This window comes from Neodiprion virginianus, chromosome 2, assembly GCF_021901495.1.
Source record: "Neodiprion virginianus isolate iyNeoVirg1 chromosome 2, iyNeoVirg1.1, whole genome shotgun sequence".
Taxonomy (NCBI): domain Eukaryota; kingdom Metazoa; phylum Arthropoda; class Insecta; order Hymenoptera; family Diprionidae; genus Neodiprion; species Neodiprion virginianus.
The window spans coordinates 15,487,882-15,511,536 of NC_060878.1; the positions used below are offsets into that span (position 1 = coordinate 15,487,882).

At 38.0% G+C, this 23,655-nt stretch overlaps 4 protein-coding genes across 4 annotated transcripts; 2 read left to right on the top strand and 2 right to left on the bottom strand.

Annotated features, from left to right (window-relative positions):
* Positions 1-632: 632 nt before the first annotated feature.
* LOC124297026 (ionotropic receptor 75a-like) lies at positions 633-3,843 on the bottom strand. Its single transcript, XM_046747590.1, has 9 exons — positions 3,578-3,843; positions 3,333-3,502; positions 2,880-3,188; positions 2,651-2,778; positions 2,267-2,437; positions 1,697-1,905; positions 1,412-1,626; positions 1,063-1,337; positions 633-987 (listed from the first exon to the last, which is right to left on the bottom strand). Exons 1-9 carry the CDS (start codon positions 3,708-3,710, stop codon positions 771-773), a joined length of 1,827 nt encoding a protein of 608 aa, XP_046603546.1. The 5' UTR covers positions 3,711-3,843; the 3' UTR covers positions 633-770.
* Positions 3,844-6,612: 2,769 nt separating this feature from the next.
* Positions 6,613-8,863, top strand: LOC124297852 (male-enhanced antigen 1). The gene is made up of 4 exons (XM_046749201.1): positions 6,613-6,760; positions 7,359-7,580; positions 7,830-7,904; positions 8,084-8,863. The coding sequence occupies exons 2-4, from the start codon at positions 7,401-7,403 to the stop codon at positions 8,300-8,302; spliced, it is 474 nt and encodes a 157-aa protein (XP_046605157.1). The 5' UTR covers positions 6,613-6,760; positions 7,359-7,400; the 3' UTR covers positions 8,303-8,863.
* LOC124297844 (sodium- and chloride-dependent GABA transporter 1-like) lies at positions 8,303-15,783 on the bottom strand. The gene is made up of 14 exons (XM_046749171.1): positions 15,542-15,783; positions 14,203-14,486; positions 12,715-12,934; positions 12,491-12,592; positions 12,216-12,384; positions 11,951-12,083; positions 11,311-11,445; positions 10,963-11,066; positions 10,697-10,821; positions 10,477-10,589; positions 10,240-10,371; positions 9,955-10,158; positions 9,726-9,893; positions 8,303-8,989 (listed from the first exon to the last, which is right to left on the bottom strand). Exons 2-14 carry the CDS (start codon positions 14,440-14,442, stop codon positions 8,891-8,893), a joined length of 1,944 nt encoding a protein of 647 aa, XP_046605127.1. The 5' UTR covers positions 14,443-14,486; positions 15,542-15,783; the 3' UTR covers positions 8,303-8,890.
* Positions 15,784-17,019: 1,236 nt separating this feature from the next.
* Positions 17,020-22,475, top strand: LOC124297846 (cytochrome P450 4C1-like). The gene is made up of 12 exons (XM_046749186.1): positions 17,020-17,452; positions 18,441-18,608; positions 18,839-18,945; positions 19,018-19,108; positions 19,175-19,360; positions 19,431-19,500; positions 19,721-19,847; positions 19,922-20,086; positions 20,175-20,243; positions 20,330-20,492; positions 20,664-20,843; positions 20,903-22,475. Exons 1-12 carry the CDS (start codon positions 17,362-17,364, stop codon positions 21,058-21,060), a joined length of 1,575 nt encoding a protein of 524 aa, XP_046605142.1. The 5' UTR covers positions 17,020-17,361; the 3' UTR covers positions 21,061-22,475.
* Positions 22,476-23,655: the final 1,180 nt, after the last annotated feature.

The window sequence follows — 23,655 nt, forward strand, 5'->3', positions numbered from 1 at the left end:
TTCCAGTCCTCATGCGAATATAGTATTTTTCCTGACTCCGTGCGCAAATTTCCATTTTACCTACCCAAATAAGTACGCGTACTCGCTAGGCTAGGGCGATAAACTCAACTCGTGCGGGAATCACTTATTTTGCGCACTACTTCTGCAATTTACTATTTAAACACCTGTAGTGGTGCGAATAACTTTCCTGCAACGCTATTGGCTGCTAGCGGTGTGAGAAAGTTTTCTCGCACGACTGTTTACAAGATTTCCTTAAGTGCCTGTGGACAGTGCAGAATACAGAACTTTCGGTGCGGGTGTTGGAAAAAAATATTTAAATTCCACACGCTTTGTTGCATTTTCATTGTATGTAATGAATATTGCTAAGTCTATTATTATATTGTGTACGCAATCAGACGCATATTTCGATTATTTCAATCAGACAGTTCAGGCCTGTTTTATAAACTAATCCTAATCAAATCCTAATCATTGAGAATAGCGTGCCCAATGTTTTTCTTTTTCTTTTCCTTTGTTTTGAATCCGAAAGAAAGATTGAGAACGAATCATGCGTGTTTGATTATCAGTCCAACGTAGCAAAAAAGGGAATTAAAAAAGCATTGAGAATCAGAATGAATTCTTAATTTGTACCACTTTAAAACATGTTTCTTCAGGATTACATTTCTGCTCAATTAGTTTAAAATTTTAAGTTAAGAGGTAAAATTTCTCATTGTATCTAACAACAAGCATCAATGACACGTGCCGGGTGCAATAATAAATGATCAAAATTAATTTTATTTTGAAGAATCTTGTGATTTGAAGTTCAGATTTTCCCAAATGCAAATCACTGAGGCCAGAAAAATACCAACGAACAAAATGATAAACGCAGGTGCCGTTGTTAAGATGGAAATACTTTGTAGTATGAAAGAGTCACGGATGCACATTGGCTTTCGAGCCATCCAGCGTTTTTGTTGCCGAGTCAAGAGTCCTGCGCTTGATAGCTTCAATGCACTGGAACAAAATACACCAGAAAACAATTATTGTTTCGACCAAGATACTGTTGAGTTCATTTGTCTGACTTGTTACCCAATCTTTGCCATTTCAGTGAAAGGACTGTTGTGTCTACCCGACAGTGACATCATCTGAGGTCGAAATAGGTGAACTTCCGTTAGTTCACAGATCATTTGGTTGGTAAACAATCTCTCTACATAAGGATACCCGGTGTTTGGATCTGTGTGGTAAGCGAAGCCACCCTTAGCAACCCTTGCGAATCCTTCTTCCAGCGGAATGTATCGCGTTCTGTCTGCCAGAGGTTTCCATCGCTTGACGTAGAACTCCTTGATCTCCCAGTCTTTTTGAGCCTAACAGTAAATTTACAGGCATCGCTTCGTTATCTGGTACGATGTACAAAGTGCAACAAACATATTGAATTTACCGTCAATCCGAAGTTCGTGTACGTAATTGGTTCAGCTGCAATCTGTAAATTAGACTGTGCAAGCTGGTGCATTGAGTCGTTCATTTTTTCCAGCGGTTGATTCAGTTGAGCAGATACAACACTCGCCGAATAATAGTTGTAAATCAAGATGCTGAAGTATAGCAAATTCAATACCACTAATCGGCTGGAAATGGACGTAGGAACGAGCAGTGAGCCTGCGAGAAGATATGTCACATACAATGTTAAAACCAGCTCGTGCGTTCCAGGCTTTTACAATTCGTTCACCTTGCTGACACATGATACCCGTTGCGACAAATCCTACTTCAATCCAGGTGTTGAATCGGTCCGTGACAAGCTCAACTTTCAAAGTCAGACCCAGTACAATTACGGAAATCGTAACTACGACTGCGGTAACGATCCAAGATTTCGTGGAAAATGGACGAATAAACTCATCGCTTACCCTCGATGCCATTGATCGAAACATGAAGCAGGTTCTGTCATGACCGTAAAAAATTAAGATTTAATCGAAAAAGTAAGAATATTTTATACAGGATGGAGCTTAATAGCCGCGTTAAGATTAGGTTCAATGTATTCACCTTAGGTTGGGCTAAAAAAAAAAAATTTATTTTCGAACCATCCATCTCTTCATCGGTTAGAGTTAAGAAAATATTATCTTGGTACTTTTTTATAGAGCGTAAAATTTCCTATAAGAATCTGTATTTAAACACTTTATAAGTCAAGCCGTTTACGAGAAAGAATATCATATTTGGCTGAGATATTCCATTTGAGATGCTCTATCGAAATTTTGATGGGGGTTTGAAAATATTAATTTTTTTTTGGTACACCCTAGTATACCTCCATGGCCAAACAGGATGAATGGCCTTAATTAGGATTGCACGTTCTTTGAATAGAAGCGCTGGAGTAGCCGAAATGTCGGCTTCACTTCGATGAAGAATCCCCACCATGCCAAGATGTGTACCGTTTTCAGTCACTTGGTCCCAAAAGCTTGTCTCTTCAATGTCCATTCTATATGTGGAATGTTTGTAGTAAAATAATGTGCATCCAGTAACGGCTTTTAAATTTCATCATTTCTGTTCATAGAGTAAATATCCTTGACAGTACCTTATATTCTACGAACATCTGAAAGCACTTAATTGTCTACTTTACCTAAATTCTTGTGGTCAAATAATAACGTACGGGAGTATCATATATGTATACCTATTAGTTCAATTGGCTTACGTGAAGTTGAAAATATCTCCCAAGTGCGATAAAATGGCAAACCCGAACTTAGTCATACTGTCCAATGCTTTTGTAGTGTGATCTTGCAAGTATTCTTCAATGCTCATATCATCGGGTCTGTACTGTGTCTAAAAATCACCGTAATTCAAACATTTTTTTCACGATCATCAACGGCGGCCAAATAAGCGAACATACCGCGCACGAGGCATTAAAGCTGCAACGAACTTACAACAGCAATTACTTTCAGCTGCAATCCATGAAAATTTGCTCTTCTCTGGTATTTCTCTTGAATCAAGGTGACGTTGAACCCTGTCTCATTATGCCAAGAAGCAAGTTCTGTAACATTCAGTTTCCCGCCCCGTTCTTTGGCCGGGTTGTAAACGTCGTACAAGGTATATTCATTAAGCCTCGGTGTGGCAATAACCAAATCAGTGCCAATACTAAATGTTTCATCATGTAGTAAGTCTACACTTTCATTCAGGTTTCCACCAAATAATAGCCAGATGTAGGAGTCGTTGAAGGTTCGAAGTTTCGAACTCTGTACATTCCAACTCAAAAATTGTCACAATATTCTTCAATTCAAGTTTAGTTAGTTTAAAGATGATAGTTTCAACATTATACCTAATTGACTCAAATCGTTTTTACTTCGCTTGATATTCTCAAGATGTCTACAATAGCTTACCTCTGTCAAAATGAACTCACTGTATTCACTTCCGCAATTTAAATCCAGAAAAACTCCAAATTGCGAATAGGTTGCAGCCATCACTTTTTCCAGAGAGAATTCGAACCCAGGGTAGAAAATTGCCACTCTCATTCCTTCGCTGCTCAGCATCTTGTTTAATTCCAAATCACCTACAATCAATGAAATCGGGTTAATAAACAGACTGTCCAAGTACGTTCGAGGTGAAATAATGAAGGAAATCTTACGTGACGCGTGTTCACACAAAAAGGCAACGACACTCGGCACTTGCTTGTAGACAAAATAATCTCTCGCCAGTTCGTTTCTCGCAGCAAATAATCTCGCAATCAGAGTGAAAAATGTGAACCATTGTACTTGCATCGTCCGTGCTTAATGGTGTATGGTGTATGGTGTTACTATGTTTGGGAGCTCGCGTTTATCAACATTAGTATCTCACAATTTTCATATATTTCGTAAAGAAGGGATAATTTAAAAATGAATAGATACAGATCAATTCGCACTGCGGTTGAAACGATTGTGCTAATTTGTTTCAGGAAACAGTACGAACCTCGACTTGTGGGAATCATGTATTAGTATCAAGTTTACATTCGATTACCGCAAACTCATTTCCGATTCAGTTTGTACTGACAGTTTCACTGTACGTCAAATGCGACAGGTATGTTTAGCGAGGTGAATCTTGGTGTGATAAGTTAGTATCTGTCATATTTGATCAAAGCTCTAGTTGCTTTCATAATTCACACAGATTCTATTTTACCTGAAAGTAAAGCAAATACGGTTACTATACTGCACGACTGGAGTACAAAAGTACTGAAGTTCAACTCCATCACAGACTTTTTTCATCACTACTGAAGTACACTGATACTTGAGGGAAAAACTGTTCTTAAAAAAGTTTCATTACGTGCAAAACGAATCACAAGAAATACCTCATATAATTATTAGATGCATTATAATATCGATTATTGCAGTGGACTGGTCACGAGTGAAATATCCGATATATAGTTGTTCAATTCTTGCTGTACGCGAAATGGAATTAGCGTCCAGTGTATATAAGAGATAAAAAATTTATTTTTGATATGATCTTCTGGTACAGATTCGATTTAGTTATATTATAGACCTTCTGGTAGTAGTCTGTGATGTACGAGGGGCTATCGTAGTTTTTTCTTTGCGAAGACGAACTCGTCCGATATCTGCGCTATTCGGAGCTCGAACCGCAAATGCCACGCTCGCTTCTACGCAGCTCGGGCAGCCTCGCTCGGTGCGCGAACTCGCCACCGCGCATGCGCAATACCGGACAAGACGGTTTACTTGGCTAATTCGCTGAAAGTTAACTGGCTAAAGTAATTACCCGACCAAAATAGTTCAAAGAAAATGGATAATCAGGTAATTTTAACCGGCCAAACCTGAAAATGCAGAAAATCGACAAGCAAATGAATTTCTCACCTTTCGGATTCGAACTTCTGACTAAAATACCACATATATAGACGGTTGTCGCTTACAATCAGAGAAGTTTTTAAGCGAATCCAAGTTTAATATTACTCAATTAATAGACTAACTACAGTTGGGAAATAATACGCATTAGATTATACGAGAATATGCAGAGCTTAGTGAGTGACTTTGAAAAGTTAACACAAACAAGTATCACGATTTGAAGATCGTTAGTTTTTATTCTTAGCTTAGCTGATTATGATTGATTTATCAACTTTTTAGATACCTTGGGCAATTGGATCACAATAATTCTGTAAAGGTAATATAATAAAACTGAGTCCAGTTCCAGCAAGCTCGAATTCGAATGGTGAAAAATTTATTTGCTTGTTGATTTCGTACATTTTTAGGTTTAGCCGGTGAAAATTAGCTGATTAGCTAGTTTGGGTCGGATAATTATCTTAGCCAGCTAATTTTCATCTAATTAGCTCAGTTAGCTCGCAGTCCGCGATCGAATTGACATATTTTAATTACGAATTACGAATATAGTAGGGCGATTTCGTAGAGATTTACGATTATTTGAGTAGCGCGATACAAATCTTCCATTTAATGAATTGCTTTTTCATTTATCGATTTTGAGATAACACATAATTAGTCAAAGCTCTGCTATAAGCTTTTCGAAAGCTATAATCTAAGAACGTACCATAAAAATTCTTGTTTCTGTACCGATTCTCACTTTCTGCGACGCAACCGGGGTGGCCAGTATCGACCATACAAACTTATCACAATTCGCGAAATAGTTAAACAGCACGCTAATTACACAATTAGGTATAACTTACCACAATTCATTTGAACAATAAACAAATAATAACATCTAACGCATTAGGGGAAATTACAAGCACGAGAAAATTCTGTTACTCCTCTGTGTTTGCTTATGTTTATAATTTTCTACACATTTCTATACTATTCTATTCTACATTATTACATACCTATGTTGAATGTTAAATATTGGCGTAAAATTTGTCACATTTTTCTCAGAAATCTATCTGAAATATGTTTTCAGAAAGTTCTGATGAAAATTCTGTATTATTTGTGAAAAAGTTTGAATTATTCTATACTCGTATAGTAGCTCTTCTGTTGTTTCCCAGTTTTTCCGAAAACTATGAGGCCGCAAATTTCAAGTCTTGCGGAGCAACTACGAGCGGTCCTAGAGCAATTAGTAACAATTATCAGATTTTCGGAAAAAAATCCCAACTTGGATGTAAATTCGTACCCCTAACTTTTTTCTTATGGGAAATTAGCATTATCTATGAGTTGGGGGTACGAATTTACCCCCAGGTTGGGTTTTTTTCCGTGAGGGCATATTAAATCGAATTCCTCCACACTTCTTCTTCACGAAATGCCCCTCTTCAGTTTTTCTCGATTTGTTCCAAAACCATGCAGAAGCTATTCCAAAATATACTAAAGTAATTCGGAGCAATTAGGGAGCAATTAAGAGCACATTTCATTTTGTTTGAATAACCGTCGGTTTGTTTCAAACACTTATTCGAATTTGACTTTATTTTACTGAGAGTCAAGTGCCCGAACCGTTTTTTTTTTTTTTTTGATATTCTTGAAAACCGTGTGGGAGCAAACAATAAAAGTTAGAGAGTAATTAAGAGCTAGTAGGGAGCAGAGATTGTGCATAAAAAATTTCCAAGCAATTCGAAAGTTGTAGGCCATAGGTTTCAAAACGTTTCATTCAGCTGGTTGTCTTTGGCAATTTTCAGTCAACGGTATCAACTACGTATTTTTTTATCCTACGGTTTTAGTAATAAGCTGAGGCGCATTTAGAAATTAGTTTATCAATTCTAGTTCGTGTCAGAGGGCGCCAGTAATCGGAAACGTAAAAACTGGTAAAAATACCAGAACACCAGCCCCATATCGCTTGAGCTGTCAAACGTCCGCAAAAATTTGACAGCTTTGTTATATCCAGTGATTAATACAACGTAAGTTATTCGTAAATTATGTTCAACACCTTAAAATAACATCTATTTTTCCTACTTTAATCAATATTAGTAATTAGACGATCATATTTAACGATGAAGTAATATTATTCTTCAACTAGGTTAGAAATCTAGTAAATATTTATAAACCATTTGAATAATTAGAAATCTTGAATTCGAGAAGGGTTGTACGTATTATAAACAGCATATGGTATTCTTGGAAACATTTGAAAATCACATACCATCGTCACTCGTCATTGCTTCGTTATTTTCTTCACTTTGAAACCATTCGCAAAGTTTTTAAGGAAATTCAATTCGAAGTCTGGTTCTTCCTACATTTTCACTCCAGAGGAAAGCACTACAACAGATTCAGATTATTACTGAACGCCCGATAGTTGAAAAAGCAAAGATTAAATACGAAAGTATTTAATATTTAATCTGTTTTGACTCACAGCGACTCATAACGAGCTTGGAAAACTATTCGTGCCTCTAGAGCTGTAAATGTGATATAGCAATACATGGTCTTGCACTGTGGGGATAATCATCTATCATTTCATCAAAGTATTACGACACATTTTAACCTGCGGCCAATATTTTATAGTCTGAGTTTAATCGTTGCGATTCCCGAACGTGCGAGAGTTAAATGATGTCTCCTGAACCAACTCAGGAGCCTGTAGAGGAGAATCTCAATGCCCCAGATCTTAACATTGGAGCAGCAGCCGCCATCGAGTCTGATAGTGAAGACGAAGATCCTGGCTTAAGAGGCTACATGCCTCTCTCTCAAATACCTCATGACAGTGATCCGATGCTGGACGACTACGAGGTCTCTCATTTTCTTTCATTCTCGATTTTCACGCTTTCAAGTATTACAGGCAATCTGCTTTTCAAATTGGTCATGAAGTTTAGTTTTGGGAGTACGTAAAAATATTTATAAACTTTAAATAGTTTGAATTCAATTAAGGATTTGAAATTCAGATAGTCATAAATAATTACTAAATTAATAGACTAAAAAAAAAATTTTTCCAACAATGTAAATAACAATAAAATTTCATTCATGTATGGTTTCATGCAGGATGATGAGTGGTTATCGACTTCACTGGACACCAATCACATTTCTTCATCTGTGCCGGTCAGAAATGAACTAGAGGTAAAAGTTTTGCAACACAATGCAGGATGATGAGTGAACGTAATCTTCTTTGTAGCTGTTGGATAATTTCGCACAACTGTCTTATTGATTTCTCGATCAATAACATATTCAATAACAACAGAAATAAAAATATGTAAAACCTAAAACTACTTGATGTAATAACGAATGATCGTTTATAGGCTTGTGAACCGGAGACCTTAGAAGTCTGGTCATCTCGATCCAATCAGTGTGATATAGACTTAGACGAAGACAAAATTGATCAAGTCAAGACTGCAATGGCATCTTTCATGCTACCTACCACTGCGATTCCGGAATGGGCGAATAGCGTGTCGGAGGAACAGTGGAAACAGATATTGATTGATAAAATCAAAGAAATGCAAAGTAAGGATAATAATTGATTCAGGTTTTCCATGTACTTTATTGTTATGTTTGAATGGTGCTTCGTTAACGATTTATCAACAATTCAGATTTGTATATTTATATTATATTATATGTAAAACAATGTATTTAATAATAATCGTACGAAAATGGTTGATTTGCAAATCGAAGAATGAGTATATCATCGTTTTCTCTTTTTTATCTGATTATAATATAACTATTTCACCTTGTTGGTGAAGACTGAAAAAAAGAATACACAATTCAGTCGTGTGCACGTTATAATGTATAGTATATAGTAATATGTATTACTAAATATTATCATACATATTGAATAATTGATTTATTTTATACACACATAGTATTTTCATTCCTGAATAAAAAAATTTTCGTATCCTTTACACCACTTTAGTCATATAATTTTATTCAATTGTTTCCAAAGAAAAACGCGAGGATCACCTTTCTGGTCCTTTTCCCTTCCTTCTTATATACATCATATGCGTGAATACAAATGCTAATATCAGCTAATAAATTGAGCTGAATCCCTGCTGCATAACACGTCATTTATTCTACACAGTCCATGATTCTAGAATAAAAAAAAATATATAATACTAAAACTGACTCTTATTTACTGTAACAAATTTTGTTGGGTTTAATTTTTTTCGAAGTGTAGCAATGTCATCGTCGATTCTCACTAGTTTTCGGAATTTCTGAAAATCAATTAAACATGTTGTTACGCGTTGTCTTTTCCTAGTTACAAATACGTTAAAGATGAATGGGCCGGATCGTTTGAATCAAGAGTTAACAGCAGAGAAATAAAACCTTTTTAAAAATCTCCAACAGTATTATTTGACCCAACGATGGTCATCACGAATGAAAGAACATCTTTGACAAAATATTTTGTAATCAGATAGTTCAAACTGATTACATTCTGGTGTGTTTTCCGTTAGATTTCAATGTTCAGAGACTTATTTTGCTTATCAATAAAATCTCCAGAGATACACTGAAAAGTTTTACAAATAGTTATTCCTACAGAATTATTAAAACAAAAGAATTTTTCTAGTACGTTGCTACAGATTTTCAACAATTACATTTGTGTGTTATAACTAAACTATGACGTAAGATTTTTTGAATATTTCTGCAGACAACGTATGGGGATCTCGTCAGCGATCAAAACGAGCTCAAAAACATGATAATCGAATCACGAACATCAGAGTTTAATCACTTTAAAGGTTCTAATTGTAAAACCTCCTCTCAAATTGTTGATATCTTAACTTGTGTTACTCGAATTTGCTCAGATTCATCGTTGTTATATAGTACGGAAGTTGTTTCAGTCTTGTTTGTCATCATTGGCACAAATTACGCTGCAGGAGATTTTTTGAACTGGTTTTCTTCCTTTGCTAACTTTTGGATCAAACAGTGCGGCTAATTCAGACCCCTATTTACCTCTCTCCTGGTCCCCGGAGTTATACACCAGATGTAAATCATATAACCAGGTATGCAGAGCATGGACGATAGCCCGCTTAACCAGCCCAACACATGACTCCACCACGGATATTCATAGGTGAGGTATTTTACCGGGACGAATTTGATCACATTGAAAATGAATACACCCTGAAAAAGGCAAATATGCCGTCAAAATGTGTTCTACAAAGGAGTAAACGGCTCCACTCACTATGCAGATGGCTGGTGTCGTGACTGTCCAGCATATCTTCCACCAAAAACAAGGGTAGTATCCAATCATATCCCGAATCCCGTCGTAAAAACGGTTCACCCCGAAGGCCCATGAGACCGCAATGCATTCGAAGAACATCAGGAACAGCAGGCAGAATCCACTAACCGCGTACGAATCCAGCAATTGAAATACATACATACCACCCTGGAATTGAATCGCTTCCTTGTACTGATACCAAATCGGTGAACATGAGTCATTATAATATAGAAGTCAAGTTACACTAACTTCAGTAACACAAGAGAGACCGATGAGGTAAGAGAGAAAACACACAAGTGCTATGAACATCTCTTTTCTTTTTCTGAGCAGTCGAGGCCATTCGTCAACCGCGGCTGTGATGAACCCTTCAACCGTACAGAACTGTAAAAGAGGTGAGTTATCGAGTTCATCTTTTCTCTATAACAGAAAGCTAACCATGTATTATTTTTAATAGCGGAGAAATTTACATCATTCACATTTACGCACCTGACTATCCAAACCGATAAGAATAAGCATAAAGAAGAAGAGGCAGGACCATATCGGTGTTCCAGGTAATTGTAGCACTGCTGAAGGATACACCAAAAATGCGAGGCCGGGACCTGTTCCAGAAATCGTTGTTAAGTTGCTCCAATTACAATTATTTAACAAAATTGGACGTTTTTGTACGAGTCAGTTTTTAAGTTAGTACGTTTCGAAATCGATATACCTGATGCTGCAACGTCTGCAACGGGCTTCTGCTGTTCGTGGGCCATGAAGCCAACCACTGAGAATATCACAACTCCGCTCAGCATACTAGTACCGGAATTTATTGTGCACACTAATAACGCATCCCTGTTAAAGACGAGTGAAGAATTTGACCATTTTCTTTTTTCTTATTGTTCCAAGGAGGATAATTGACGGGATATCGTTAATTGACCGGTTTTTACAAGCGTTCCTACTGGTTAATAATAGCGATTCCTAATTCTGACTTACTTGTAGACATTGTTGTTGAACTTGTTGTAACTGCCAAGAGCGATCAGTGCACCGACGCCCAAGGCGTAGGAGTAGAAAATTTGTGTTACAGCATCGATCCAGACCTGGACAATTGGGAAAGGATTGAAATACGTTTGTAGAGGTACCCAGATTAACGATAAGTGGAAGAGATCAGAGTTTACAATTCAAAATACATCAATCACAGGCGTATGTTCTTGGGGATGGTATTTAACATAGAAAGTAACTACACCGGGAAGATCCTGTTAAACTACCTTGATAATTGCGTGTAATTAACGTCAGAGCGTTATTCTCGATTTAGATCATGCGGCTCCTAGGATTAGTATTCACCTCAGGCTCGCCAAGTTTTGACAGATTCGGTGTGGCGTAGTACCTGAGACCTTCCATGGCTCCCGGCAAAGTCAGACCTCGCACCAGTAGAACGGCCAGCAGGGCATAAGGGAAAAGTGAAGTGAAATAGACAACCTAGAGAACACAAAGAACGGAAATGAGGAAGTTGAAGTTTAACGGTGGTTATTTGGGAATTGAATGTCTGATCTACACAGCACGCGGTATTAGAGTAACATTGCAACTGCAGCGTACTTTGCAAAGTTTAAAATATTTGGGAATAAATGCAGCAAGGTATAAACAGCAAATTTACGAATATTGAAATATTTCAACATTTCAGCAATGCAATTTTTCTAGGAACGAAAGATGTCGAACACATTGCGCAATATTTTTGTCATTTTGTATACCGTTTAACACAAAGTAGGTACAATAACGCAACTTTGTGATATTACTGAAATATGTTCGTAATATTTTGATTGCAAGTAGAAATTTAAAAAATGTTGCCGGGACATTCTGTCGACGTTGGAATTGCAATTCAGATCTGAAAATGTTGTAGTAACGTGTCTGCAGTATTGCATGCTGTGTAAGGATCATCCTAGGACGGTGGACGTTAGGTGCACGATCTAAAAACGGTTATTATTACTTTTCCCGTCCACTTGACTCCCTTCCAAATGCAAAAGTAGCACATGATCCACACGACGGCCAACGTTCCGGCTAATTCCCACCTAACTCCACCGACGTGATCAATACCTTCTGAAATTTGGAGAGCTCGCCGCCTTTGAAAAAGACAATACGGTTATTGGATTATTTCTCGATATTCTGAACTACGCACACGAATCTCAAAACAGTAATCGAACTCTAAATATGATAGACGTAACAAAGGAGCTAACAAAAAGACAAAAACATACTCCCAAAATTCTTTGACCGGATCCTTGAGCAAGGTCGCTGTCACGTTGCCTATTGGAGTGTTACATATCGTTTCTTGGCCGCTGGACCAGCAGTTTGCTTCCAAACGATCTATGGGCTTTATGCAGTACCCAGTATTCCAGGAGTTATCACAGGACCTCCAAGGAACGTCTGTCGAAGTCACGGACGAAAATTAATTATCGAAATATGATCCCTTGCAACAATTTGGCTAATGTTCGGAGTTGTTCAGGGCATGAAAAAATTCATAGTAACCTACCAGATCGCAGGGATGCAAGAAGGTAAAATAAGGCCCAGGCGAGGATTACTATGTAATAGACATTTGTCCAGCAGGAGAGAACGCAGGCAGCGTAACCAATTCCTGAAAACCAATCATGATATAAATACTTCATTGTGGAATATTGCGATTTTCATCATTTTTACGAAATTTCTATAATCATTCAAGTACAACGGTTTAATTAGCTTGAGAAAAAGTCCGCAGACCTTTGAATATCGGAGCAATTTGAAAAACTCCGAGACCGCCTACAGTCATCATCTGACCAAGTGAAAGTTCCATGAAGAACATGGGCACGCCAGCAAGGGCCAAGGCGATGAAATAGGGAACCATGAATGCGCCGCCTCCATTCTTGTAGCACAAGTATGGAAAACGCCATAGATTACCGAGGCCAATAGCCAAGCCTACGACTGACAGGATGAACTCGATCTGTAAGCCAAACGGTGAAATTGTTATTACTTGAATTAGGGTCTATATTTATACGTAATTTCTTCCCAGAGGAAGATGATCGTTTATGCGAAAAGAAATTGGATAATAGTTGTCTGGTGTGTATAATCCGGCGAGCCGTAAGTCGGGCAATCACGTGCAATCGAGTTTACTACGTTATCGTGCCATCGTGCGTTGATGGCGCCTTCAACAATGACACGTCCAACGAATCACTTAATCTCCCGTGTGTCCAGCTACCTCATTAGCATGATCAACTGCTTAATTCCCGCATATAAATGCTCTCTATGGTTCCGATAGTCAAGCTCACGTAGGACGCAATATTGCAGACAGGTACAATGCCGCAACGTAACTTTGCAAAATTGGAAATGTTACAACATTACAGTAACGCAACTTTCCAACGTTTGAAATATTCTATGAACATTGCAGCAAAACAATAACTTTGTGAAATTTAGAATATTTCCGAAATATTGGGTCAGTATGTAACTTCTTTAAGTTAGAAATATTTCACATATATTAGAGTAAAATAACTTTTCACACTCAAAAATATTGCAAAAAGTTTGCTGCAGCAACGTATCTTTGAAAGTTTTGAAATATATACATCCCTACGATGCCTAAGATTTCTGCAACGTTGCATACGCAATCTTCTCTTACATGAAACTCAACGTCTCTCTGTTTGTCTATACATCCGTATGGTCGCTTATAACTCCAGAAATAACGAACCGATTTCGTTTCTTTTTTTTCTGTGGATAGCTACAACGTTTGGTCAGGTTTTGGGCTACATTTTGTTACAATCAGATCAATAGTTTTGGAGATACAACGATATATGTAGAAGCCAAGTCGAAACGGGATCACCCACTTATGCGAATACCGACTAAACTTTTACATATCGAGGAAAGTTATGTTCAAGATCGTTTTCAAAGGCTCGATGAGCTTTACAGAAGAAAGAAAAAGAAAATAAGAAATCTGCGAGAGCATAGGTATGCTTATGTCTAACAGTTTTGCCACAAGAAGCATTTGATAATCTTCACGGGCGATGCCGCAACTGGCTGCTACAGTTGATCGTAAAGTATAGAGAAATTGTAAATTCCGATATTTTTGCAACCTTGCATGTACAATAATCATATAAAACGATCGTAGCGAATTTCCTAAAACATTGCGCGCTATGCGGACGTAACATTTTTTCCCGCTAATTTTTCGTTCGTATGAATAAACTATTATTAACCGTTTATCTAGACAGCGGACTTTTGTACCTTGCTATTCCAGCTACCTCTTTCTGGAAGATCCTCATCTGCCGATACCTCGATCGTCTCGAGACACTGAATACCGTCTATGCGGGCATCATGGTCCTTTTCGCTGTTGGACAGCCTCAATGATGGCTCGGCGAAAAGCGCCTTCAACTCCTGAACTGGATCCACAGCCAGTCTTCGAGGAAGTGGACTCGTAGCTCTGTCCACGCGGTTTCGACCCCCAGAGTCACTTAACGACGGCATGATTGTTGTTCCGTTTACGGTTAGTCTATACTCACGTCATTTTACTGAAAAATGTTATGTTGCGAATTTTTATAAGCATAATCGTTACTTATGCGAATTCTCAACTCATTTTGTAAGCATGGATCTCGTGACAGACTCTGGAGAATTTTCAATGGAACGTTGTAATCCCATTCGTGAACTAGTTACTTACCGAAAAAATACAAGTACGGTATGCCGAGTAATATTTTCATTAGGTAAAATTTTTGTAATCACAAGCATTTCACATGTCAATTATTGTCAGAATTAATTGTGTATAAAGTTTTAATGAGTAAAAATTTTTTACGTCAGCTGTCTTATGCCAGAGGCAGAGTACAAACAATTGTGCACAGCGGGAGGATTGGGTGACAAATTTTGCAAATTATTCTAGCTTTCGAACTGGGTTCTGGATGCTGCGTATTAGCTGGGCGTGCCTGGATTGAGAATAGGGTCTGCATAAATTGTGATGGACGGATAAACGAACGAACAACGAGCCTCTTCCGGGGAACATTGCAACGCGGTGTTTGCGTGTCTTCGCCTATTCAAGCAATCTCTTTCTGGCTATTTAACCTTGCCCTATTTAAATCGAAACACGTGATTAATTCAGTATTTTTCTAGTTTTGTCTATTCGTCTAACAATTTCTTTAAATCCTCAACAAAACCTTTTTTTCTATCTTTTCCTTATTCCGATCTGCTTGAAAATTGGCACAAGACTTTTTTCGGTAAACAACAAACTTTAGTTACTGTCTGTTTTAGCGGTACTTGCAAGCTGGATATTATTCTGCCATCAACATGTAGCACCTTTCGCAATTGCGCAGGTATTTCACTGCTCGTTTGCATTGTGCCAATTGTGTTACAATATCACCGCCCGACCCAGAGACATTTATTCACAAGCACAAAACGTGTCTTTGATTCTGCATGCTACATTTGACAATTTGCAATTCTATAATTGTTCTTTACAATGCGCACAAGCTTTGACGGCTGAAATTGTAGCTTCGCCGAATCTGTGCTTTTTCGATTGTACTTAAAGGGTTCAAGATATGTCAAGAGAAATACATGCTGCAAATAGCTGATTCGGACGTACCTTAACGGACTTCGGAACGAAAGTGTGTAGAATCTCGAAAATTTAAGAAAATCCGTAGCACGTAACTCCAGATTTATAGACACCAGCTTGCGGCGAAGTGAGCAGATAATTCTGTTCGCCTAGTGAGCTTGACTGCCCTAGAATGGCGAGTCCCTCTGACTCCCTGGATTACCCCAGGATGCGGTGGGCCCCTCATGCCATCAGAGTAACATTCATTTATTCAGCAGATTAATCCTTCAGTGTCACTCTATATTTAGGTCCACACAACTGACGCCGGGGGCCAGAAATATGCGATGAGCAATACGACGTTATCACAACTGGCACCGTTGCTGGTTGCATGCGCTCCTTGCCAGACCCTTTTTCTCATCGAAAATAACACAACAAAGTTCCAGAGGCGTGAGTCAGATTAGTAGGCAAATCGCCAAGGTCAAAAACAGAGTCGCACGAATCCAACCATGAACTCAAATATCAAAGCTAACCGTTTCTTTCGCTTCCTGCAAGGCCGACAGTCATTTTGGCAATGGCAAAGGCAGATGATGATATTCCATGCACAGAGTAGATAACAGCGAGGAATCCAAGGCTTGATTACCGGGTCAATCTGGTGACTATGGCTTACGTGAGACACATGTAAATTTGTTTTACATTGATTACCGAATACATTTTAACCTTGCGATTGCGCCATGTTACAGTGGGGTGAACGCTCGCATGATTGATAAAGGAAAAGTCGTTTTAATCAGGTGATTCGGCGTACGATTAGATTGACGGCTGGTCAAAATCATCGCCAAGAATGGACTTAATTATAGCAGTAACTCAAAATGCAAACATAAAGAACATCTACTTTGGACTATTGCCCCTAGAAAACGGAGTCCGGTCAATCGCCTTAATCTTGGCCGTCATTTTCTGACGAACTGAAATCGCGAGACGTTTTAAGCATATATAAGTAAGTAGAAACTTTAATGTTAACCTTTGCTACACTCACCTGGGATGTCACCCCTGCATTGAAACTGTTTCTACATGAGTACTTTTTCGTGTGCTGCTCCAATGAAAATAGATAATACGTTTTGGAATTTCTCATTTTCAAAGGTTCATCATTTTCCTCAGATTTCTCATTTTGAAAGGTTTGAAAAACATTGTCAATATTCTATGGAACAGCTGTTGATGTAGAAACAATTTCAACTGGGGTGGAATCCACCCCGTATGTATCGTATCGAATTATTTTGAGGTGTGTACGGCAAATTAGCATATTTCGTTATTATTTTAATTTGATAGGATCCTTTTCCGACTATTAAAAGAAAGTCGTTTATCTTTTACCGACGAATAGTTGGTAATATATTACAAGTTAATATTGGAATATGTTTATCATATAAAATCAACGTTTTCACATACTTATATGTGTTTCAAACTTTGCACAATTTCGGTTCGTCAGAAAATGGTGGCCAAGATGGAGGCGATTGTCTGGAATCTGTTTTGTAGGAAATCTACTTTGGATTATTCAACCGCTTGTAACATCCTCATCGCGTCTTGCAGAAGACCTTATGCCTTCAGCCGTTGGCTATATCGTGCTATTTATTTCACTATCCAAGTCTCTGGACACGTCCAATACTACGTACTTGAGATTATACAAGACACGTACCTGTCTGACTGAACAATTTAACGTACGATCATTCGGAAGACTTATAATATACAACGAGGGCCAAGCACAGTTCAGTTTGTTTCTCGATATTCACTGTGCAAGAAGTGGACTGTGTGTGAATCCGATTGATGTGATTAACCGAACCTAGTCCATTTGGAGTTCTGAATTTTGTGCTGCTTACGTCAATATGACGGTTGGAAGTGAAGGACATCCTACAGATGAATCATCCGGTTTCAAACCCAGGGATTTCACAGTGTTTTGGAAATGTCCTGATACTGGTCAGTAATCTGTAGAATGTATTTTGCATGAATCATAAAATGGGCTACCTACGATATCGATCGCATGTTGTCATTTATACCGATCAACATATACGGTGATACAGGAAAAATGTTTGTTTCGGTCGAAAATGACTTTTTCTAATTTCAACGGATCTTCATGCTTCCGGATATCTTGTATCCGAAAAACAGGTTTTCAGAAAAAAGCTGGCTTGTTTGTCTGTCCCGTCAAACTGTAGCTATGATTTCGAAAACGGATGGATGCAAAAATATGAAAGTTATATGACTTCACAATCAAATGTTGAGCATGAAAAATTGCCATGTCCAGTTTTCTTCGACTGTATGCTTGAATCGAAAAAAAATCATAAAACTCTGAGGACTCTGACACAGTTTATACGACGTATAATGAAAATTTGATATGAATCGTTATGAAACGAGTAAAATAATGCAATAAGAAACAATTTCCTGAAAAATAAAAGAACCATTTAACGAATAAAAGAGAATTTTGACGATAAAAGATTTTTATCATATTTGATGGTATTTCTAGTAACTGAATTGTTTTGTATTATAGTGCTGAGAAGTGGTGCAAAAAGTTCTATTTTCACGGCTTCTTTGAACATCGATTCTATAAAAGTATCCTGATTTTGACAACTGAATTTCTTTGACACGTTTTCGAGACCATACTTATTTTGAAGAATCAAATAAACGACTATAAACAACATAAAAATTGAAAATTTTACAAAGAAAAAAACAAGTAAATTCATTCGGAGGAAAGTAGAAGGCGTTATACCTTGTGTGAATAATAATGCAGGGAAACAGTTTCTCCGTATTGAAGGCTTGCATCACCGTCAATTGTGTGGTAAATTAATCGGGTTTACGTGATGACTTAATTCTCGGATATGTTTGGCACGAACAGCGTGACGTGGCTTTGAGAAAATGCGAACCCTGCCATTGATAACAGGAGTTATTTTTCCACTTTTTTGTCAAGTAGGTTTCTTTCTGGTAGCTATTGGGATCTTGTGTGGAGTATGGATGTCAATGAAAATGCAAGAATGGCTTCAAAAGCAACTGAAACTGCTTAAATTGGGGTTTAAATTACGCGGACCACCAGCTCTACCGTTTATTGGGAACGCGCTTCAATTTGCGTGCAGCCCCGAAGGTAAGACTTGCACAGAAAGCGTTGAATAATTAGTAATTCTGCACGCGTGCCTGATTGGGAAGGCCTTCCGTGAAGAATGACACTACAGTGAGTCATTCGATGTCAAGGTTTTTTGCTAAATGTTTTATTGACCAACAGTTTGGAGGTTCTTCTCTTTTTTACTTGGATAGCAATTTGCGTGGAATATTCTGATTAAAACGCGAATTTGATCAGACTTTTCGCATTTTTAGAAATACTGGATCGGATCGTCGACCTGTGCAAGCACTACGATTCGCCGTTCCGATTTTGGCTTGGACCGAAACTTTTTGTCATTCTCACAAAGCCCTGTGACATAGAAGCAAGTGATCTCGGTTCTTTCTGAGTTTGGTACTGAGAAATACAACACAATAACACCGATATCTAATTTCAGGTGATACTTGGCAGTCCTAAAGCAGCGTACAAAGGTCTAGTTTACCGTTTTTTTCAGCCCTTTATTGGGCGTGGGCTTATATCAGGTTCAGGTAACACTCTAAATTAGCACAGCTAACTTCAATCACCTTCATTTGCTAATTGACAAGTCTTTGAAGGACCAACGCAGAGGACACATCGCAAATTAATCATGCCGATGTTGAATGCAAAGGTGTTGGACGAGTACGTGGAATACTTTGTTCATCACAGTGAATACTGTGTCAATCGTCTGGAGGAGCTTGTTGACACTGAAGAGTTCGACATTTATCCTTTCTTGGAACACTGCACAATCGACATCATACTAGGTGAGTTTCAGAGCACAAGAATGCGTCTCACCCATTCTTTCATTCCTACAAAGTTATCTTCAATGCGCAGATACCATCATGGGAGCTTCTGGAACGTCGCAACAAGGAGGATATCAGCAGTTGGCCGAGGCGTCTAGAAAGTAACTGACTTTTTATTGTATGGATATGATCGAAAAATTAACAGTTTCGATGCTTGACTTTCGTAGCAACCAATTTTTCATAAGTTGGAAAATTATCTATTCCATCGGACATAATGGTTTGCTCTTCGTGAGCGAAAATTGAACTCCGTTACTAACTTGGGGCTGTGTGAAGCTCATTCCATCACGAACCAACCATGTTTTATCGCTGATTTTTCAACAGGATTTATGATTTGGTATACCCACGAATGACGAAGCTGTGGTTGCACCCAGATTGGATCTACGGTTGGACTGACTATGGCGAGCAAACTGTTACAGCAGCTGAAATAGTTCATAGTTTCACGGAGAGCGTGAGTAGCTAAATGAAATTGCTTGAAATTTCTTGTATCTCTCCGAGTTGACAAACGAACGTCACAATTTTTAGCTCATCGTTCGCAAGCGGAAGGAACACCACGCCTTGGAAAGAGGCTCTGTTTTAGCGAGTCGACCCCGCTTGATGCTCCTCGAACAACTCATCGCCCACGTGGAGAAAACCAGCGTCATGAATGACGAAAAGCTCAGAGATGAGATATACACCGTTTTTCTTGCCGTAATTAAACGTTCACTCACTTTTGACGGAAAGTTGGTATGAAATTAGGTTGAATATGGACTAACCGCGTGTAAAATACTTGTTTCAGGCACAAGACACATCAGCTGTTATCAGTTCTTTCGTGTTCCTGATGCTAGGGATGCATCAGAGTATTCAGGTGCCTAATTCACTACCATATACCATATTACCCAGTCACAATGAATAAAAATTTCCATTTATTTATCTTCGCATTTTTCTACGTAGGACAAGGTGCGAACAGAGTTGCATGAGGTCCTGGGCGAGGGCAGTGTGACGGCGGAAAACATCCACGATTTGAAGTATGTCGAGATGGTCGTCAAGGAGACACTCCGCTTATTCCCCATAGCACCGTTGATGGTGCGGGAATTGAAGGGTGATGTAGATCTCCGTGAGTTATTATCAATTTTTGAGGAATGTCTATTTCTTGAAGTTTGGCGTAAATTGCATTCAAGTCCCTAACATTTTGTTGGCAGTTCTGGAACACGCAGCCTCATATGTTCAGTTTCCAAAAAGGTTTCAATCTCCTGTGCTTTCAGAGTGCGAACATTTTTTTTTCCAGAGACAATGACATTGCTGGAAGGATGTTCAGTCATCATGGTACCGTACATGACGCATCGTGATCCGAACCACTGGGCGAATCCGGATGAATTTGATCCAGACAGATTCGCACCAGAAAACTCGGTGGGCAGGCACTCCTGTGCTTATGTACCGTTTAGCGGTGGTCTGAGAGGATGCATTGGTAAGGTAATTATCGCATGCGTTCAAATTAGGGAAATTGATGGTTGACATTTTTTTCAGGTCAAAAATACGCCATAATGTGTTTGAAGACAATTGTGGCCAATGTTGTTAGGAGATTCCGATTGAGTTGCAAAAAATCTTTGCACGAGCTCAGGTTGAAGACAGACATCTCCATTCGGTCCATTGACGGTTATAAAGTATCCATCACTCATGCGTAAGGTCGTCGATTCTTCGACTCGTTTGCCAGAGATAAACGAATCGCCACAGACTCGAGGCTCTTTGGAAAGATGCTCGATGACGAGCACAGCATTCCATTTTCCTAAGTCTCGAGAAAAATGATCCATGTCATTAAAAAATTCGTTATTCTTCATAATTACATCGTGCATGCATATTTGATATGAAAACTAATGTAGACGAATGTAAATTGTCATATTCTTGATGTATTATATGCATACAAGAATATGTTAACGTAGCTTGAATTATTAATAGACGAAAAGATAAGTATGAATATAGCTACAATTTGCCGTACGTGCCATAAAGTTTAGAATAAAAATTTCATATTCAAATCTGCCAAAATTATAGTATTCCGCTGAATTGTTATGTATGCAAAATGACATCTATGTTAATATCTTAATAAACAAATAAGAATCAAAATTAACAGCATTAAAATTCAAATTCGTAACCCATTATCTTGTCTTAGCGCTTTGATTGGATAATTGTCACGTGTAAATGATCAAGATTCTTTTCTACACTCAGTTTATCGGGTATTCAACGCTAAACTCGATGCAGATCTATTGTGCAATTCGTGATGGATGTCGGCTATGATTAATGTGTTCCACACTAAAAACATTAATTATTTACGGACACGGATTTGATCAAGTGTCAGTAATATGTCGGCTGTAATGAGTGGGGGTAGAAAATCAGAAAAACCGAAAATCAGCATGGCCAGACTTCCGAATATAAAAGTATCGAAAATTCACAACATAGAGAGAACAAAGTGTGAAATCTCATTAAGTCAGAAATAATACAGATAGATTATAAAAGTAGCGAAATTTGAAGTTATGGAATTTAGAATACACAACTGGTGAAAATTCCGAAAGGCTATTTGCAGAATGAGGCAAATGCTATCGCTCACAAACTCAAATAACATACCTTCAGATGGATAATAATGTAGAATTTTGGTTCGTTAGAATACGTAAATGCGAAAGATGAAGAATCAGAGCGGCTAGAATTTCGGTAGGTAATCTCATAGAAGGGTCAGAATATAGAATTGAAGTATATCAGAATCGTCAGAATGAAGAATCGCAATATATCAGAAGAATCAATAACTTAAACCAAGAAATATAATTTTGTGACATGGGGAGTTATGTTTCATCTTTTAATGAGACAAAAATATTGCAACTAAAAACATGAGACCGATGCACCTGTTTGGAACTCGAGATTCGTGATTTTTTTACGTGCGATTTCCTTGAAGTCTTGCAATCGTGGGTATTTGGGATCGCTGATTACAAATCTGAGTTTAAAATTCTGGAGTTTGAAAAGCTGAACTGAATACCAGCTCAAACACGTGTTATTCAGCTTTTTTCCCACGACATGAGCAGTGGTTCCACTCATAACGCACACTAATCCTGCCTGATATAACGATTTGAAAAACTCAAAGTTGTCCATTTGCTTTAAGTAATGACCCTTCTACATTACGGATGTCTGTTTTCTACAATTTCCAGATGATGAGTTCAAATTTTAATTTTTATATTATTTGGACGTTTGCCAATTTGTACCATTCTACATATTTGTTTTCTGGAATATTGACTGTATACATTATCGGATTTTGCATGTTTGAATTCTTAAAATAACGATTTCTGAAGTAATTGGTTTGGAAAGCAGAACCCTGTACCAAATACATTTTTAGTAAACTGTAGCTTATTTTTGGCACCATTCGGGGCTTAAAATTTAAGATAATATCTATTCTCTAATAGTTGTTATTCGAGTTTAATAAATTCGAAATTCTTGCTAGTCTGATTTTCTACCTACCTCCGTGCAATGACATATTGGTCTATGAATCAATGAAACTTCAGTCAATTATCATACAATATCAACTTTCGTTCTTGGTATGAAACACATTTATAAAACTTGCAACACAAGGCACTATTTACGTAAGGGGTATTACACGCGAAACGGAACGGGTTTTATTCGATGGTCAGCGAATTTGAAGTGCGGCCAAAATCTTGTGGTAGAAGGAGAAGTAGAAGATATTTACACTTAGCCGCAGTGATTCCGAGATGGCTAATTTTTTCGACGAGTCGGTTACGTTGGTAATGAAGAATCAGCTCACCGAATCGTTTTTTTTTCTTCCTTCAAGAAAAGTGATTGATATGAAGAATCAAAAAAATCTCAATTGTCATATTTAAGAGTACCACTTTGTACTAGAATTACACGAACATTGGAAATGGTGAACGTCTGACGGCAGCGGAAACCGCATGAAATTGCCGATGCAGCCAATATACACTGCAGTTAAATGGAAACAAGCTGAAGCATGAGAAAAACTAAGAACTGTCATTTGCAGGGTGGCCACAAATTTTTCCTGACATTTTCCCAGTCCTGATAAGTTACTGAAACCTAAATCGTTCAGTTTATTAACTCTACATTTGGTTTAAATTCAATTCGAATTGAAAAAAAAATATATGTAACGCACAGAAAAGTCAGTTTAAGCCATTTTTGTTTCTTCATGTAAAAAAGTAAATTTGTCACCTCGAAAAATCATTTCTAATTCCCATGAAAGAAAACTGATATTTTCCGTTTTTCCCTTGACCAAA

Bases quoted from the DNA above. Each gene is read 5' to 3' on its own strand.
- LOC124297846 (XM_046749186.1), top strand. From the start codon at position 17,362: ATGACGGTTGGAAGTGAAGGACATCCTACAGATGAATCATCCGGTTTC. The intron at 19,501-19,720 runs GTAACTGACTTT...ATTTTTCAACAG, and splicing joins TTGGCCGAGGCGTCTAGAAA to GATTTATGATTTGGTATACC. The intron at 19,848-19,921 runs GTGAGTAGCTAA...CACAATTTTTAG, and splicing joins TTCATAGTTTCACGGAGAGC to CTCATCGTTCGCAAGCGGAA.
- LOC124297844 (XM_046749171.1), bottom strand. From the start codon at position 14,442: ATGCCGTCGTTAAGTGACTCTGGGGGTCGAAACCGCGTGGACAGAGCT. The intron at 11,067-11,310 runs GTGAATACTAAT...CCAATTGTCCAG, and splicing joins CAAAACTTGGCGAGCCTGAG to GTCTGGATCGATGCTGTAAC. The intron at 10,159-10,239 runs GTTAGTGTAACT...ATTCAATTCCAG, and splicing joins GTCTCTCTTGTGTTACTGAA to GGTGGTATGTATGTATTTCA.
- LOC124297852 (XM_046749201.1), top strand. From the start codon at position 7,401: ATGATGTCTCCTGAACCAACTCAGGAGCCTGTAGAGGAGAATCTCAAT. The intron at 7,581-7,829 runs GTCTCTCATTTT...GGTTTCATGCAG, and splicing joins CGATGCTGGACGACTACGAG to GATGATGAGTGGTTATCGAC. The intron at 7,905-8,083 runs GTAAAAGTTTTG...GATCGTTTATAG, and splicing joins CGGTCAGAAATGAACTAGAG to GCTTGTGAACCGGAGACCTT.
- LOC124297026 (XM_046747590.1), bottom strand. From the start codon at position 3,710: ATGCAAGTACAATGGTTCACATTTTTCACTCTGATTGCGAGATTATTT. The intron at 2,438-2,650 runs GTAAGCCAATTG...TTCCACATATAG, and splicing joins GGAGATATTTTCAACTTCAC to AATGGACATTGAAGAGACAA. The intron at 1,627-1,696 runs GTGAACGAATTG...ATCTTCTCGCAG, and splicing joins GGGTATCATGTGTCAGCAAG to GCTCACTGCTCGTTCCTACG.